The sequence below is a fragment of the Cryptomeria japonica genome, chromosome 11 (genome assembly GCF_030272615.1).
Source record: "Cryptomeria japonica chromosome 11, Sugi_1.0, whole genome shotgun sequence".
NCBI lineage: Eukaryota > Viridiplantae > Streptophyta > Pinopsida > Cupressales > Cupressaceae > Cryptomeria > Cryptomeria japonica.
This window is the reverse complement of record NC_081415.1, coordinates 590,749,712-590,767,312: the sequence shown is the minus strand read 5'-3', so window position 1 is coordinate 590,767,312 and position 17,601 is coordinate 590,749,712. Positions and strand designations below refer to the sequence as shown.

At 35.2% G+C, this 17,601-nt stretch overlaps 1 protein-coding gene across 1 annotated transcript in view; it reads left to right on the top strand.

Annotated features, from left to right (window-relative positions):
* The window catches only part of LOC131077333 (IAA-amino acid hydrolase ILR1-like 5), a 32,001-nt gene extending 24,386 nt beyond the window's left edge, over positions 1-7,615 (top strand). The window contains exons 3-5 of the mRNA XM_058014811.2: positions 3,365-3,679; positions 6,812-6,940; positions 7,071-7,615. Of these exons, the coding sequence (XP_057870794.1) occupies positions 3,365-3,679; positions 6,812-6,940; positions 7,071-7,478 (852 nt within the window). The 3' untranslated portion in view covers positions 7,479-7,615. The remainder of the gene's footprint in view (positions 1-3,364; positions 3,680-6,811; positions 6,941-7,070) is intronic.
* The last annotated feature ends 9,986 nt before the right edge of the window (positions 7,616-17,601 follow it).

Genomic DNA, 17,601 nt, shown 5'->3' with positions numbered 1-17,601 from the left:
TCCTCAAATGTGACGTCCCTGCTAACCTGTATTTGCTTATGTCCAGGAATGTAAATATGGTAGGCTTTGGAGGTTTCACTGTAGCCTACAAATATTCCTCTCTTGCCAAAAGGCTCCAACTTGGTTCTCTTGTCCTTGGGAATATGAACATACACAGGACAACCAAATATTCTCAGGTGGCTGATATCAGGCTTGATACCTGAGAAGGCTTCTTCAGGAGTCATATTTTGTAATATCCAATGGGGACATCTTTTCTGAACATACACTGTTGTTCTAGAGGCTTCTGCCCATAGAAAAATCTAAAGGTCTTGATCATGAATCATAGCTTTTGCAGCTTCAACTATAGATATGTTCTTCCTTTCAGCAACCCCATTTTGTTGGGGGTTGTAAGGAACATAGAACTCCCTCTTGATCCCCGCCTCAATACAGAAATCACGAAAGCTACCCAAGGTGTATTCACCTCCATTATCAGACCTTAGAATTTAAATTTTCTTGCCAGAGATGTTTTCTACAAGAGCTTTAAACTCTTTAAACCTACCTAGGACTTCATCAAACTCTTTAGACCTTAAAAAATAAATCCAAGTCTTCCTAGAGTAGTCATCTATAAAAGTTATATAATACAAACATCCACTTAGGGATGGAATTGACATTGGACCACATAAATCTGAATGTACAAGATCTAGTATTTCTTTAGACCTACTTTCACTGCTATGAAAAGGACTTTTAATATTTTTACCCATAGCACAACCTTTACAAGTACCATCATTTACATGAATAAGTTTAGGAATACGTTTTACCATCTTCTCCAAAGATGGAAGAGCCCTGAAGTGAAGATGTCCAAGTCGTTTGTGCCAGAGTTCGCTGGAACTGGAAGAATCTTGAATAAGAACTTGAACTGGGAGAGTGGAGGGTTTGAACTTTGTATAAACTCTCATGTCGATTTCCAATCACACAAGCAATCTTGATGCTGGAGTTCTTAGGCCAAGCAAGGACTCTTTCTTCAGAAAATGCAATTTGATATCCCTTATCCTTCAAGGCTGAAATAGAAACAAGGTTCCTCTTGATCCCTGGTACGAACAATACATCACTTAGGTGTAGAGAAACTCCAGATCCAAGTTTTAGAGATGTAGCACCAACTCCTCTTACAGCATAGCGAGCATCATCCCCAATAATGACTTGAAGATGAGACTCTTTCTCCACTAGATCAGAAAGGTGCTCTCGATGACCGGTGATATGTCGAGAGGCTCCACTATCAATTAATCACGTCTCACTGTTTGTAGGAACATTGCTTGGTCTTTATCTATCACTTGATCCCCAATTGCGCATAGTTAATCTCTCAATTCTGAAATTTTCATGAAGTAGGTGATGACTAAATCTCCTTTTGCCATCTTCACTTGGTGGAGTTGTTGTCTCAAGGCAAGAGCCCTACTTATGTTGTTAATCTCATATAAACCCTCCAAGGTCTTGAACATATCTCTTGTAGTTGTCATCTTGGAGATGAGAGGCACCAAGTGATCCCTCACGGAGTCGATTAATATCTTCTTTGCCTTGATTGCATTCTTCTTGAATTGGAGTTTCTCCTCATGATCTTCAAGTTCGGATAAATCCTTCTCCTCTATGAATTGAAGAAGATCATTTTCTTCAAGTGCAATGAGCACTCTAAACTTCCATGAGGTGAAGTTAGATGCGCCTTCAAGCCTATCTTCAACTTTAAGACTGTTCACCATTTTCGAGACTTAGAGATACTGCTCGATGGAGAGAGAGGAGAGAATACTTAGAGGTTGTATAGAATCTGATCACGATCTTCTTTCACTATGGCTCTGATACCATGTTAAGTTTTATGATCAGATTAGATAGACGGTAAATCAAATACAACTGCACAAGGTTTATCTTGGGAAAACCTTCCTTTTGAAGGTAAAAAAACCCAGCAACAAGGAGTCTCAATTACTTTCAATAATATGACAAGAGTTTTTACAATGAGATGCTTCACACTTTGAAGCTATGTGACAAAATGCATTCACCCTAGACTGAAATGAACAATTCGAACTATAGCATAATTGAAGACTGCTATATAGTGATCTCTTCTTTATCGATCTTCCTTCTATATCAGTTAATGTCCTTTGATGATGAGAGCGCATTGCTGAAGAATGAAATCAGTCTTGTTATAGAAGAACACGAACTGCTGTTTGTGGAACTGCTGTAGAATAATATATGTCTGATCTGCTTTATGTAATAATCATTTGATACCTTTGGCGGATGGAGACCACGTCTTATATACACCCGATATGTTCTTTAATCATCACGACTCTTCCAAGAGTCGTCCACCATAAGCATCGTGTCTCTTCATTACACGTACCAAGGGTGGCAGGTTTTTGGTTATTAAATGATATCGGCACAATATATTTATACAACTCTTAATTGTTGTCTTTAATTGTTTTATTAAATCGAAATGAAATTGTCTTGGACAATTGTGTCGGTCCTAAGGAGTCCGACATTAGCTATTTACATTAACAATTCCTAGTCCTCCCGTGAAAAGTGGTAGAGTGATTGTCATTTGCTTAATCTCAGTCTTCTTGGCTTTGTTATTGGCTGGTTATACTGCCAAGTAGCTGTTTAATTTCCAGTATTTCATTATCCTGCTGAAAAGTGGAAGTGACTGGTCTAACCGCCAACATGTATTGCTCTCAATATTTCATCTTGCTACGCTAATGGGTGAGATTATTGTGTTTAAAAATCGAAAAAAACTAAGGGGGACATTTCATTATGTTACTTAGCTCAATGCAATATCATTTATCTTTACTTAAAAGTTAAATTTCTTTTTTTATTTTGCTTCCACTGATGAAACATGGAGGCACAAAATAGCACTAGTTCTTCTGATAGAATTTTCTATACTTCGTCAAAATAGGGCTTTAATGATTGATTGTGGGTAACTTATAATCTATATTCCCATGTCTGTCCCCAACTTATCTCATCATGTTACCATGGGTGTGTGAAGCATCCAATACTGGGCATAAAAATTTCTCATACTTGTTTGTTAGTTGAACTGTAATAGCTTTGGGAGATTGTACTAGAGCCTCATGTATCTACATGTACATATTCTCAATAACACAGAGGATCTGAAGAAAAGTATGGTTTTTGCTAATACATCAAATAGATTTTCATATTTGGTTGCAAACTTATGTCAGTAAAAATGAATGGTTATTAAAAGTCGTGCATCCACAGTCAACCATAGTATATGATATTTCTAATAATGGTGCACAGATGTCCATTAATTTGTGGGCTATGATTAACCAGTTGAATTTTCTTACACCATTAGCTATTCGTTGATGTGACTGTTAATCATGGTCATTGTCTGATACTGAAGGGCACTGTGAGACTTATATTCCAACCTGCAGAAGAAGGGGGAGGAGGTGCTGATCTTATGACCAAAGAAGGTGCACTTGCAGGTGCTGAGGCAATTTTCGCAATGCATATTGATCAGTCCTTGCCAACCGGAACCATCTCCTCCAGACCAGGGCCACTATGTGCTGCTGCAACTATGTTTGAAGCAACTATAGATGGCAAAGGTGGGCATGCAGCATTTCCACACATGAATGTAGACCCTGTTGTTGCTGCATCATTTATAGTTTTGAGCCTGCAGGAGATCATTTCTCGAGAAACAGATCCTCTGCAGAGCCAGGTATGTTCTTTACTTTTGCAAATGTCTAATAGAACTGGTAATGTAAATGAGTGCTATTTATATTTCTAATCAAGTCTTCTGTAGTTTGTATTATAGTGGATTACCTCTAAGAAGAATTTGTCATCCAGTCTATTTGTAGGTAATGTATTTGTGTCATTTAAGCATATTTGTAAATTCTACATCCACACGACACTTGTAATCTCTTACATTAGGTAGTATTTGTCAAGGCCTTCACCTATGAAAAACTGCTCATGCTTTCTGGTCTTTGAAGAGGTATACACTCTCTCAAGTGTGGTACGCAAATTTATGATTTGTGAAAAAGCTATCAAAAGGAACTCAAATTTAGGATCTATGAAAAAGCTATCATTTTTTTGGTGTGGTACTTATTATCTATTAATATTGTAAAAAATGCTATATCATTGGCACAAATTAGCTGGCATTAGAGCCTTGTTACTGAATTTTATTGTCCAGATTTTAGTCTCGCTGGCATTATAGTGTCTCTCTGAATTCCACTGACCAGATTTCAATCTTCAAAAATGTTTTGAGCATAAGTCTTTTCTCCTTGGTATACAATTTTCTCAGTTAGAAAAGAATTTCCTTTCCACACATTAGTCTCCACAATACTGTACACAGTTCCGTTCCAAGCATTCAGTATTTGGTGAGTGTACTTACAAGTTTACAACCAAGAAATTAACAGTCTCCCGATTTACATAAAGTATAAAGGTTTGGATCCTTCAATCTAGAAGCTTAAAGAATTGGTGGCCTTATTTTTAAATGCTTCATAATTGTGTTAAACACGTTATAAAAACCATTAACAATAACACTATATATGCATCTCCTAACCCACCTCCAAAATTTGAATCAGAAAAAGCCTTAGGCGTAAAGCCCCAAATGGTGAAGAATGATTGAAAACATGTGCCGCTCTATATAGCTTGATGTTCACTGCTTTACTAATTTTGCTTCCATTATTATGGGAGCCAAAATTGGAAGTTGATATATCAAAATCAAAAGATACAAAATATTTTACCTTATTGTTCCTCAAATTTTTATTTTTTAATATTTTCTAAGGTTGAAAGGGTTTATCTCTATAGGAATTTCTTAGAAGAGTTTAATTCACTGGCAAGTTTTAAATTTATTGCAATGTAACTTTTTTAGTGTCTCAGATGTATCATTTTTATTGTTCCATGTTTAGTAATTTCATGTGTATGAACCCTTTTTTGGGGTTTAAAGGGTTCTTCCCCTTCTGATTAGTAGAGAAATTAAGCATCAGGCCATAGGTCAGTGTGTGTGATATTTTTTAAGGTGAGTCAGGGCATGATATAAATGAGGTCTTTATTTTTTCATTTACTAATTTTCTACTGTTATTTTTATCCTTAAATAGATTTTGTGAGGCAAGATTCAAGTTTCTTGTTACGGGAATGTTCCTATTGTAGATTAAGGTTGTTAATCTACCTTAGCAGATTGGAGTTTTATGCATCTGAAGAGTTTGTATCATCATAATGTGTTTTATAGTAGTGCAGCTTGTCAAATTAATGGCGAGGCAAGGTTCAAGTTTCTTGTTACGGGAATGTTCCTATTGTAGATTAAGGTTGTTAATCTACCTTAGCAGATTGGAATTTTATGCATCCGAAGAGTTTGTATCATCATAATGTGATTTATAGTAGTGCAGCTTGTCAAATTCATGGCCATCTATAAAAGCTGTAAGTTATAACCATATCCTGTGCAAATTTTGAAAATATGTTTGTCTTTGAATAGTTATCTATTGTTTTCATTTTGCACTTTTGTGTTATTGTACATTCATTTGGCTGGCTATTTGCAGACAAATAGGACCATTTCAATGATCGGTTTGAATGTTCATAAGTTTCTAAGCAATTGCAGTTCAATATTCATCATGTAAAAGGGTAGCCTTATTAATTTCCCTATTTCTAGAGAAGTATTAAACATCACAAACTGGATAATAGAGGAGGTACAGTTTCAAGATTCTACTTCCAATGCCTAAAAAACAATCGTAAGTTTGAAAGAATTTTATCTCTATAAACATTCAAGGTAATCTCATAGGATGGCTTGAGGGAAGTTTCTTAGAAGATTGTGTTCCTTGTGATCATTCAGAAAGTAGAACAGTTTGAGAGAGGTTTATTTCCTCAGGCAATGTAGATGGAAGAGTTCAGGTAACTATGACTGTTATGGATCTGGTAGATTTTTGATAGAATAAAATAGGAAGCTCAAACAAGTTATTACATTGGATTTATTGCAGATGTACCAAGAAACATTCCAGTACTATCTAATATTTCAGAATGTAATGTTGGGAAGGAGTCATAGACACCCTTTAAAAGTGCCATCCAAATGAATGCCTGAAAGTTTATAGTCTGTGTTTAAAATTATTTTCATGTTTCACTCATATAGGGCAACGTTGTTTGTAACGGCCACAATTTTGGGGTTTGCATGCTCAACAACCTATGCCTAAAATACACTGGATTCCACATCTGCGTCCAAGAGTTACGTTCAACATAGTCAAGCACATTTCAAGGCCTACTACTTTTACGAACCAAGATTTTGTACAATCAGCATGCTTGCTATAAAAGATGGATTTTTTCACAAAAGAAAACCCCTCTAAAAACAACAAAACAGTTAATAGCCTTAAGCATTAGTTGAAAGAGTGCACAGCATTGGATATGGAATAATAAGGTGAAATTTCTCATGAATTAGCTTACTCTTGCAAAGAAGTCTGTGTTCTTTCTTAAATCTATATGTACCATGTGCATCTATTTCTTTTATGCCTTAATCAGGATTCAGTAATGTTGTAACCACGGTATCTTTTATATTCTCTTAAAAAATAATTTTACAAGCAACTAATTCTTCTCAGATCCAGAGCATGGCACATTCCGAAAGAAGATTTAAAAGATAAAAAATGTAAATGATAAGCAAGCCCTTATCGTAATAGCTAAGATTTTAATGTATACCTGAACATCAAAGTGAAATGTTCGTGAGATGGCTTTCACAAGTACAAGGATGGTTTATTCATAGCCTAGCATGTGTTAAAGATTAGTAGCTTTTTCTGGGTAGAATGAAAATTATATATTTTGCAGCCACTGGGAAAAGATGGACTGATGCATTGGTTTCTTTACAAATAAGGTGCTATCCATTGGGTTTATCAATGGTGGTGAGGGGCATAATGTTATTCCTACCACTGTCAAATTTGGAGGCACTTTGAGAAGCTTTACAACAAAAGGTCTCATCAATCTTAAGAAAAGAGTAAAGGAGGTTAGTTCCTACTGCTTGGATGTAAACAGTTGAAATTAATTTGGTTTAATATTTAGTTTATATTAAACCCTTTTTAGAAAAGCAAGAAACCTTATTGAGGAAATAAATTCATTTATTGGATTGCTTGTAGGTAATCGAAAGTCAAGCTGTTGTTCACAGATGCGTGGCTTCTGTAGATTTTTTGGAAGATCGCTACAAAATGTTCCCAGCTATAGAAAATGATGAAAACTTGCATAATCATATAATGGACGTTGGAGCAACCCTGCTTGGTTCAAATAATGTAAAAATTGCATTTCCACTAATGGGAGGTGAAGATTTTTCATTCTATCTACAAAGCATTCCAGGTGTAATGTTTCTCATTGGAATTAGAAATGAAAGCATTGGATCAGTCCATTCTCCACACTCCCCAATGTTCTTTCTGGATGAAGATGTACTTCCTATAGGAGCAGCCTTGCATACTGCTATTGCAGAAAGTTATCTTGGCAAGCATAGCGACCACATAAATGAATGTCCAGAAACGAGGCATACTGAGTTATAAGTATGCTAAATTTGCCTGGGTTTTTCTTTTCCATTGTGTAATTTCTGCACTTCCCTGATTATTGATCCTTGTGAAATGTTGTATTCTGGATTTATGGTAACTAAGAATTGAATGATCAGTTAACTTTTTTTTGCAAATTTTGAATTTTTCTTATAAATTCAAATTCAAAGTTGCATGGACACAAATACAGATACAGATACGGATACGGCCGTTCTATAAGACCCCCAATACGGATATGACTGGATACGACATTCATAAAAAACACACACACATATTTAACACAATTTTCCAAGTTATTAGAGCAGATATTCATTGCTTTAAAAGCAATATAGACATTTATTTGCTACATAAATAATTATAAGCTGATTTATCAATTTACAATATGCAAAAATTGTTAGAGTTGCATGGGAAGATAACCCAAAAAAATGGGTCACTGAAATAGAAAAACATTTCATTTGTCTTCCTTATTTGCTGTAGGTTTTTTTATACCGAAAAAATAAAAAAAATAGCATGATTGAAGTTTTTCAAATTAAGTTTAAGAAGATTTACGTCAATATTTAAAAAAATCAAATCACACAGTATCTGGCATGGTTGGAAAATCGAAATTTTTTGGGCACCCTTGGATACAGTGTCTGACGTGTATCCCGGTCGTATCGTATCCATATCCGTTTCAGATACTCCAGCTACTTTGTTTAAATCATTTTACATTAATCTTCAAAAAATACAACTGTCGCGACAATACGGCTTTGATTATGCCTACATTATGTTTTAATTTGATAAATGTTAGATTTTTTATTATTGTGGGATTTGGACTGTAAATTTCTAGTCATCTCAAGATGACATCAATAAGCAGTTATTACATCAATACCTATTTTTCTTATAAATATTGGTAACAGTTACAGGCAGACCCTACTTGGACACGCACCTATAATTATCCTGTATAAGGGGTGGGAATGATGAATAGAAATCATGTTGTGATATAACCACGCTTTTGACATGAATGTTGATGAAAACCAACCTTTGGCAATGATAATTGAAGGTAATAACTAAAACCCATATAAAGGAGACAATCTGGTTCATTTTGGAGTGGCAATGATAATTGAAGGTAATAACTAAGACACATATAAAGAAGAGACAATCTGGCTCGTTTTTAAGGGCAGTCAAACCACTTTCTTTCTCTTGATCAGGTCAGCTGTGTGACAAATTTCAACTAGTGAATAGCATAATATTGTAGAGCACGGATAACTTGCAATCCATATTTTGTGCACAGAACTGGATATGAGATTAGTAAGGTAGGCGTGTCTAACATGACTGCAATTGGCATGCCCCGCTATGAGGCCGAGAGGACATAACATCCAAGACCATGAAAATGTGAGTTTTTTTTTTTTTTTAAATTAATTAATATAACAAATACAAATGCTAAAATACAGATAAACAAAATACATAAAGAATCAACTTACAAATTTCCTCAAGGCCCCATAACGATGCTACACAAGGTTATACATCATCTCAAATAATTACAAGGAACTGTTATAAATTACATTACAGAATAATACATGGATACAAGATTTTCATTACAATGCTCGAGAATTTACATAAGAATTACATATACAAAATGATAGATCCTCAGTATACAAATCTCCAAAAGTCACATGTAGGGAAGCATACATGAATCTGGTACATCAATGATAGTCTTCAAATCTTCTCTGAGCCCAACACGAACATGAAGCTGAAAGAGTCCAATGGGTGCGAAAAGCACTCCACCCAACCATGTGGCACCAAAATAGGTCCACCCCCCGTGCTAGGAGGTACCAGTTAGACCCACTAGGCGGAAGCAGGATATACAAGGGTACCAACATGACTCACCAGAGAAACAACATAACAATACTATTAATGAATCAATTAAACTAGACATGTAAGAGGCTCACAAGAGAACACCACATACCACAACATAACAACCAAGCATCAGAGGCTCGGACATATGCACAAAAAGGCAACAAGCATGAGAAAACCAACCACATCAAAAAACCCAACACAACACGGAAGGATAAAGAAATCTGGGTTACCACTAGGTAGCAAGGGAAGAGTGTCATCACTAGGATGTCATGGGTTACCCTGGTAGGTCTTCATTAGGTCCCGACCCCCCATCCTGGGTTACCCTGGTGACCTCTCTCGACCCTCGGCCCCCATACATGCTCTAGTGGACCACTCCAACCTCTCGAGGAGACAAGGTTGATGGAAGCCATTCCAGACCTTTCTCCACTTACCCCAAACCTATATGAGCGTTTGCGGACAAGGAGGCATTAAAGAATTATCTTGATTAATGTGTACCGACTACCCTCCCAAATTCATTAATTAGGTTATCACTTGATTACAAAACTTCCATTGGATTACCCTGGCGACCACTTTTGGTTCTAGCCCCCAATAGAAGCCACTCCCCCTACTTGCACCTAGGATTCAAAATATACTCAAGGCCATGATATCTAAAACACAAGATGACAGGACTCCAACCATAGTGTGGCTTAAATTCGCATGCTAGAAAAGATTCCAAACAAAGTACAACAATAGGCTAGGAAGGTACATCTAGCACACTAAAGTCCATTGATCCAAAAACATCAGAAGACGTTCTACAACAATGCTCTACAAGGGAGACTCGAGTATCAAAGGAGTCATACATGGTGCCAACCACATAACATTCAAGGGTCTTAGAAAGGCACAAATGGAGATCATACATTATCCTCGACTCTGGAGTTTAAAACATTACACAACATGACTAAACAACCCACAAACATAAACATGTTCCAAGAATCTTGTAGTCTCAATAAGTCAAGAAAATCTAGTCTTACAATTAAACCAAAGAGACCAAATTTATTCTTATACACTGATTACGTCCATAATTTAACTTTAATACATATAAATCCAAAATCAAATCTTAACCATTTACTCTATCTTAGTATGATAATGCAATCATTTCATTTTCATCCAATAACGAAAATGACATATATATTATTACCATTTTGCAATCTAATACCACGAACTCTTAAAGCCAAACAAAGAGCTCTAGCCTACCATTCATCGAGAAATTCAAACTAACATCAAAAATCTCATTAATTCATATTTAACATAGAATATCCAATAGCTCAATTTAATCCTCATATTTCATTTTAGTCCTATTAGTACCAAAAACTAACATTTCGTGAAACAATCATTTACGATTATAAAATTCATTAATTCCAACAACAAAATGATTTAATCAATAACAAACTTAAGGAAGGATAAGATTCATAATTCACGAAAGAAATATACACGTATATATACATATCTGAAAATCACAACAAAATAACGACACTGAAACTTATTCATATTACTCGTATGTTTATACCATAATAGAAAATGCACACAAATTTTAAATTAATAAACAAATAAATACACAAAATGATGGATCCAAATTTCCCATAATAGAAACATAAATGAAAAGAATTTTTACATATATATATATATTCAATCACATCAAAACTCAAATTCTGCCAAAATCTCAGAGATCGACCAAATCTCTTTTGAACACACGCACGCACTCAATATCACTAAACATTAACAAATTACAAATTCGGCATAACAGACTATGCACTGAAAACAAACCGCAGATATTGAACAGTTAACGACACATAACAGGGGGGGTGTCGTGGTCTGTGGGTTAAACACCCACCTCACGGCAGTGGGGAGGGCCTCCCCATGACTGTGGGGTGAACCCACACACTGCGTGGGTGGCTCTCCACACGACATTGCAAACAATTTTAATTAAAACCCATCGTCGATAGTCGATAAAAGGATAATTAAGCCCCACGCTATCAAGAACAGTATGCAGGGGTGTATATATATATATATATATATATATATATATATATATATATAACTGAAACATTAAGAGAAAATTTCAAGAATAAAATTAACAGTGTCAATATCAAATTCTAGAGAAAATTTCCAAAATAAAATTAACAGTATCAATATTGTCTTCGGACATGTAGTGTCGCGGTTAAAACACTTCGTTGGTGAAGCGGCCACTTCAAACTCCTGTTGGGCCATTGTGCTCGCAGGCCTTGTGTCTTCGTTGAGTCACTGTGCTCGCGGGTTTGAACAAATGAAGTGTGGGGATGAAGTCCCCTGGTTGTGGATAACTCTGAGTCAAAAGTGTTTCACGTGGAGCCGGAAGGCGTGTCTGCCAACGTCGTCGATCACGTTAAAAAGTTTACCAGAGACAAGAATCAATAAGATTTTCTGAGGTGAAATTACCAATCTCATAAATCCAGATAGATAAAAGAAAACTTTTCAGATTCAGAGCCACAAATTACTTCTTTTGAAATGAGAAATTTCAAACCGTAAAAAAAACTATGAACAAATCTAATCTAATTCCCATTTTCTTTGAAACCCCAAAACTTGAGACAATCTGGTTTTCTCGCTTTTTGGAAAAGAGAACATAGGCAGAAGCTGTATGCACGAGATACCAATCCAAGAGCTCCAATTTGGGAGATTCGAACAATCCCTTTCAATTTTCATTTGCCCAAAAGCGGGGAAATTATTTTTAAAAACCCCCAAAAGCCAAGCAACACGAATTTGAGAGCACGGGAAAATTCATGGCAAAGTTTTTTCTTGCTCGCCCCAAAAAAGTCTGAAAAGCCAAAATAAAATACCTTTTCAAAATGTAACTCTGGACATGTAGATTCCTCCACCTAAAAATCATTAATTATTTTATTTATTAATTTGTAACTCCCACTCATGCAAATATTTTAAATTAAATAATAACTTCAAATTACTTAATAAATAAGTCAAATGAAGAACTATAATTAATTAATTTCTAAAAACACAAATATTATTATCGGATTAATTAAATAATTTAAATCTTAAAATTCCACCAATTCCAACTTATTAATTAATTAAATAATTAATTAACTACATCTGAAATACTGAGAGGGGGTAAAACAATAATCATTTCACAATATTACTAACTATAAGTAAGAGCAGCAATTTTACGACAACTCAAAACACAGAGTACTAACAGAGGGTGATGACTAACAAGACCTGACCAACAAGGAACCAGGGTGCCTGACAGGGGTCTGACTGATATATCCTTGTCCACTTTACCATTGGGTTAGAGAGCACGCTCAGACTTGAAGATTCAGGTGGAGTCGATGCTTGGTACCTGCAGTTGCATAAACAAACTGTCGAACATACATATATATATAATCCACAAAATACATACCGTGAGTAGGGAATGGAAGTGACATAGCTTGCCCGTAGAGAGTAGTGTGGCACTTTTCCCTCTCATCCAAGCACACCAAACATGGAAGCAATGTAAATCAAGTCAATATACATCGATAAATATAAAAAAACTCGTTAATAAACTAATCCAATAATGAAATATCATATATGAACAACATCTAATAATCACATCATAAACTACATCATATGTTTCCATCGAAGGCAATGCCATACAATTATTAATCGCAGCCTCATAACCACATCAGGGATAATAAGAAATGTAAGATCAAGCAGTTATACACCTAAGATCATCAAGATAATACTCTATTATTACAAGAATATCCTATCTATAATCATCTAGCATACACACAGAGCGAAGAAACATCAAATACACCATTATTCTAACTATCCACATAACATGAAACATCATAATCATATAGAAATCCAGGAAGCATAAACAATCCTCACACTCCAAAACCAAAATCGACCAACACCAAAATAAGGGTCGAACCACACAAAACACAATCACAAGGTCTGACAAGCCAAAAGAGGCAGGGGCACTACAGTAATAGATGGTGTTCAATCAATGTTGACTGCAATCAATATTGTTTGTTATGTTGCAATACTCTTCGATTTTTTTTCGTAAAACAGTAACAAGGTATTTGATTCTTGACAAATGCCTTAAGATCCACAAAACCTTCAAACAAAAAGAAAAAATGTATTCGCGCACAATAGTACATACACTAGTTGGTTCTAATAAAAGTAAGGCACCTGGCAAAGACAATTTTGTTTCAATCCCTAAATTAGTTATCAATGACTATACAACCTTGACAAGAAAAGCAGAAAAATAAAACAATATTCTCTGAGCAGAAGCAGTAAGGATCATCTAAACAGATATATTGGTTTCATGTATGATAAGGCAACTCTGGTATATGGTAATAGCCTTAAACCATAAGTCTGAAAATACAACCCTCTGTGGATAATAAATAATATTTGAAAGAGATCCTTAAATTAATTTTCTAAAACCCTTGAAATTGAGTTGGTTATGTTCGATCACATTTTGACCAAATGTAAGGGAGATAAATCTTTTGCTAAGCTTAATCTATGCCAATCCAATAAAATGTATACACTTCAACATAAATCAACCTAGAATGCTAGATGTAATTGTACTTGATTATCAAGAATGGCAGAAGATAATTATTGTGAGTGAATCTAATGTTGTTTTATTGAAATACTTGAAAAGATTTTAATAGTATTGATAAATACCTTAGGTCGTCGTACGATTGCGTTACAAGAGCACTACACTGTGGGTAACCCCTTGATAGGAACAAGATCAAAAACATCTCTTTAAATAAACAACATGATTGCTAAAATGTTCAATAAAAAGATAACTTGCATCGTCATACAATTGAGTTACAAGAGCACAACACCGTAGCTAACCCTTTGATAGGAACAACATCAAAATCATCTCTTTCAGTAAATGTGTGTATGTGTTTTTTATGAATGTTGTATATTGTATCTATATTTGTATCTGAATCTGTATCCATGTTCATGCAACTTTGATATATGGCATATATTCAACAATCAATGTTTATGGTGGCAACATCATCATATAGCATTGCAACACCATTATTTTCTACATGTTTGGATTAAAAAGAAATGGATGCAAGTTGTGCTCTCATGCACATGTGCACAGCAATAAAAAAATCTAGAAAGGGACAATCTTTAAATGCATTTGTAATGGTGTTTAAAGATAAAATATCACACTATTATCTTCTAATCAAATTGCTCATCAAATATTAACAATATCTACAAAATATTATTAAGCTATTAATTTTTCATGGTCCTTCTAGAACATTTGAATTTCTAAATTTTGTTGAGAAATGGGAAAGATACTAGTCTTATTGAGACTACACTAAACTATTAAAAAAATGTCAATTATAAAATAAAAATTTGAATACCCAAAAATGATTTGAGCACCAAGCACAACAGTATGAACACCTCTGCCGATTTGGAATGAGATAGCAATGGTTTGAAATAAAGAATAGCTTCATAAAGCATAAGATAAGATTGCTTTGATATCATATTGAAATGGTGGACAAATGAAATACACATACCACGCCATTGTTGCAGATAAAAATAATATATTATTCAACTAAAGATTACATTCACTCAAATTGATTTTGCATTGATTTTCTATGGCTTATAAACCCTTTCATTTTCTCATAAAATCACATTAACTTACCTATGAGAATATAAAATTCCCACAACTTATTTATTTATTTACCAACTAATTAACATGTGTTTAATATTTATTTGACCTATATAATATAGACTACATAAAAGATGTAATAAATCCAACATGATGCACATTAAACACATTGAATAGGTTCAAGCTCAACATCAATTCCATTAGTTATTATTATTTATGTATTACATGATTTAATATGCAATAAGTGATTTGAGAGTTGTAGTCAACAACCATCACGTGTCACCTATATAATTCAACTTGATGCTATACACAAGGAAACAAAATTCAAAAATCATCTTGCCTTGTTTAGTCAATTGGAGAGGAGAGAAGGTTAGTTGTGCACTACCTCTCTTCTTTGTTTGTTCAAGGATTTGGGTTTTCTACTCTCATTTGACCCTTCATTTTGTTAGTAGGCTAGGTTTTTATAAGTGATGAAAGGCTTAACTTTGATTGAGCATGTTTAATCAAATTATTTTGATCAATTGAACATGTTCCCTCATATGTTGGTCAATTAAGTGATATGGTATTCCTTCCATTAACTTCTTAGCCATATTCCTTGGTTATGAAAAGAAGGTGGTGAATTGGTTGGTTGTGGACCAAACTATCAATGATGGTAACTCGGTTGTTGCCTACACCTAATAACCATAGAAAAATACAATGGTCAGGGTTGAATGAGACATGCAACCAATTCATTATTAGAAAATAATAGTTCTACAAAGTTTGCTATTGCATTGCCTATTTTTGTTCATATCTCCCTTTGATTAATGCAAACCTTTTTTATTCATGTGGTTTCCTTGGTTTTGATTTTTCCCATAAAAATATTTGATATGATAAATTAAGTGCTTCAATTCAATTTGTTAATATAAGGGCTTATTAAATCAATTTGGGGTTTATAGCTTGTAAAGAAAGTGCTATGAAATTTACTTTAGTGGATGATGTGTTGTGAAAAGGGGATGAGTTAGGTGCTGATAAACTTATAAGGAGCTGAGAGGGGGGGTTGAATCAGTGCAAGCAAAAACTTAATAAACTGATAACTACTTTCACCAACTTGAAAATCAATAAGTGTGCAACAAATATAACCACATAAGCAAACATCCAACAAAGCATGAAAACCATAACACAATGATTTTTCACGTGGAAATCCAAATGGGAAAAACCACCATGGGAATGAGTACCCACAAGGATCTTCTAACTGTAGCATAGAGATCTGACCGGTTAAGGTCATACAACCACCCTGTTAGGGGCACACCCGATTAAGAGTATTTTAGCCCGGTTAAGAGCTATACAATAAGGCCTGTTAGGACCCAGCCCTATTAGGAGCTATCCACATTACTGGGATTTACAAACACAAGCTAATGTGTCACCTGGTTAGAAGATTTCACCTTCGGACCTGCTAGGATCTTATTGCACCCCGTTAGGAGTGACCTTGCTAGAGGATTTTCTTGTTGCAACTGTTAGGAAGACAACAAGTTCAACTGATATGAAGTTAGCACCTCTGTGCCTGATTAGATTCGCTTATGCTCAACTTCTATCACAGACTAGACATCAAAACCTAACTTCTCTTTCAACTGCATGATCAAATTCTCACTCTTGATACATGAAATCAGACAATTTACATCACCTTATAAAGAACTATGTTAAGTCAGTTAAGAACCTTGGAACAATTCCCTAGGTTCATTGAATCTAGTCACCTTTTACATTTTCTCGCTCATTACACTTTTCTCTTGTCGTCAAAACAATTCATAACTTAAAAAAATAACAATAAGTCTATTGGTTGCCGATCAAACTAACTTTGTTATACCGGTTCTCTGTTCTTCCTAACTGTGACTGGCAAATCAATCATAACTCGCTCAATACATTGAATCTATTGATGCAGCTTGGAACATAGGTGCTTGTTCCTGTCTCCAACACTCTTGTAAAGCCACAACGTCTAACTCTTCTCCAATCGTTCGTACCAATCGCTTGATCATTGCTATGTTCCTGTTTACCGGTTTACAGCAACTTAGCAGTTTTACAATCTAACTGATTCCACTACCGGTTAGGCTATATCGGTTGGTCTAGATGACCTAGATGACTAAAAAAACATGATTTCCATCAATGACAACACAAATAAAGTCATCAAACAACCTATTACAACTATATCATCATCATCAAGCCAAAAATCTCTCCCCCTTTGGCATTGATGGCAACATTTTTTAAGTGATTTTTTTTTATTAAGAAAGTAGCATGAACAAGGGTGTTGACCCTTAATACAAAAGCCCTCAGGGAGTAAGATATACAACAAAATAAGGGAGCAAGCCCTGAAAACACGAGGTTGAACAAGCAAAAAAGCAAAAAACTTGTCAAACCAGCAACTACCCAAACCCACCTCAAGGAAGTGGGAGACACCCAAGCCTTGACAAGGAGGGGTTTGGGGGAGGGGGGATAACTTCCCCTTCCACCTGCAACAAACCATAGTCCAGGCGATACTATCATTAGGACCATCAAGAGAAAGGTGCAATGCGGAGGACCCTATAGGGTTACAATCAGTAGTGCCAGTAGAGTGCCGCTACAAAATAGCAACAGGTTGCTGCAAAACCGCAACAGGTTGTGGTAGAGGGACAACATCAGGAGCAA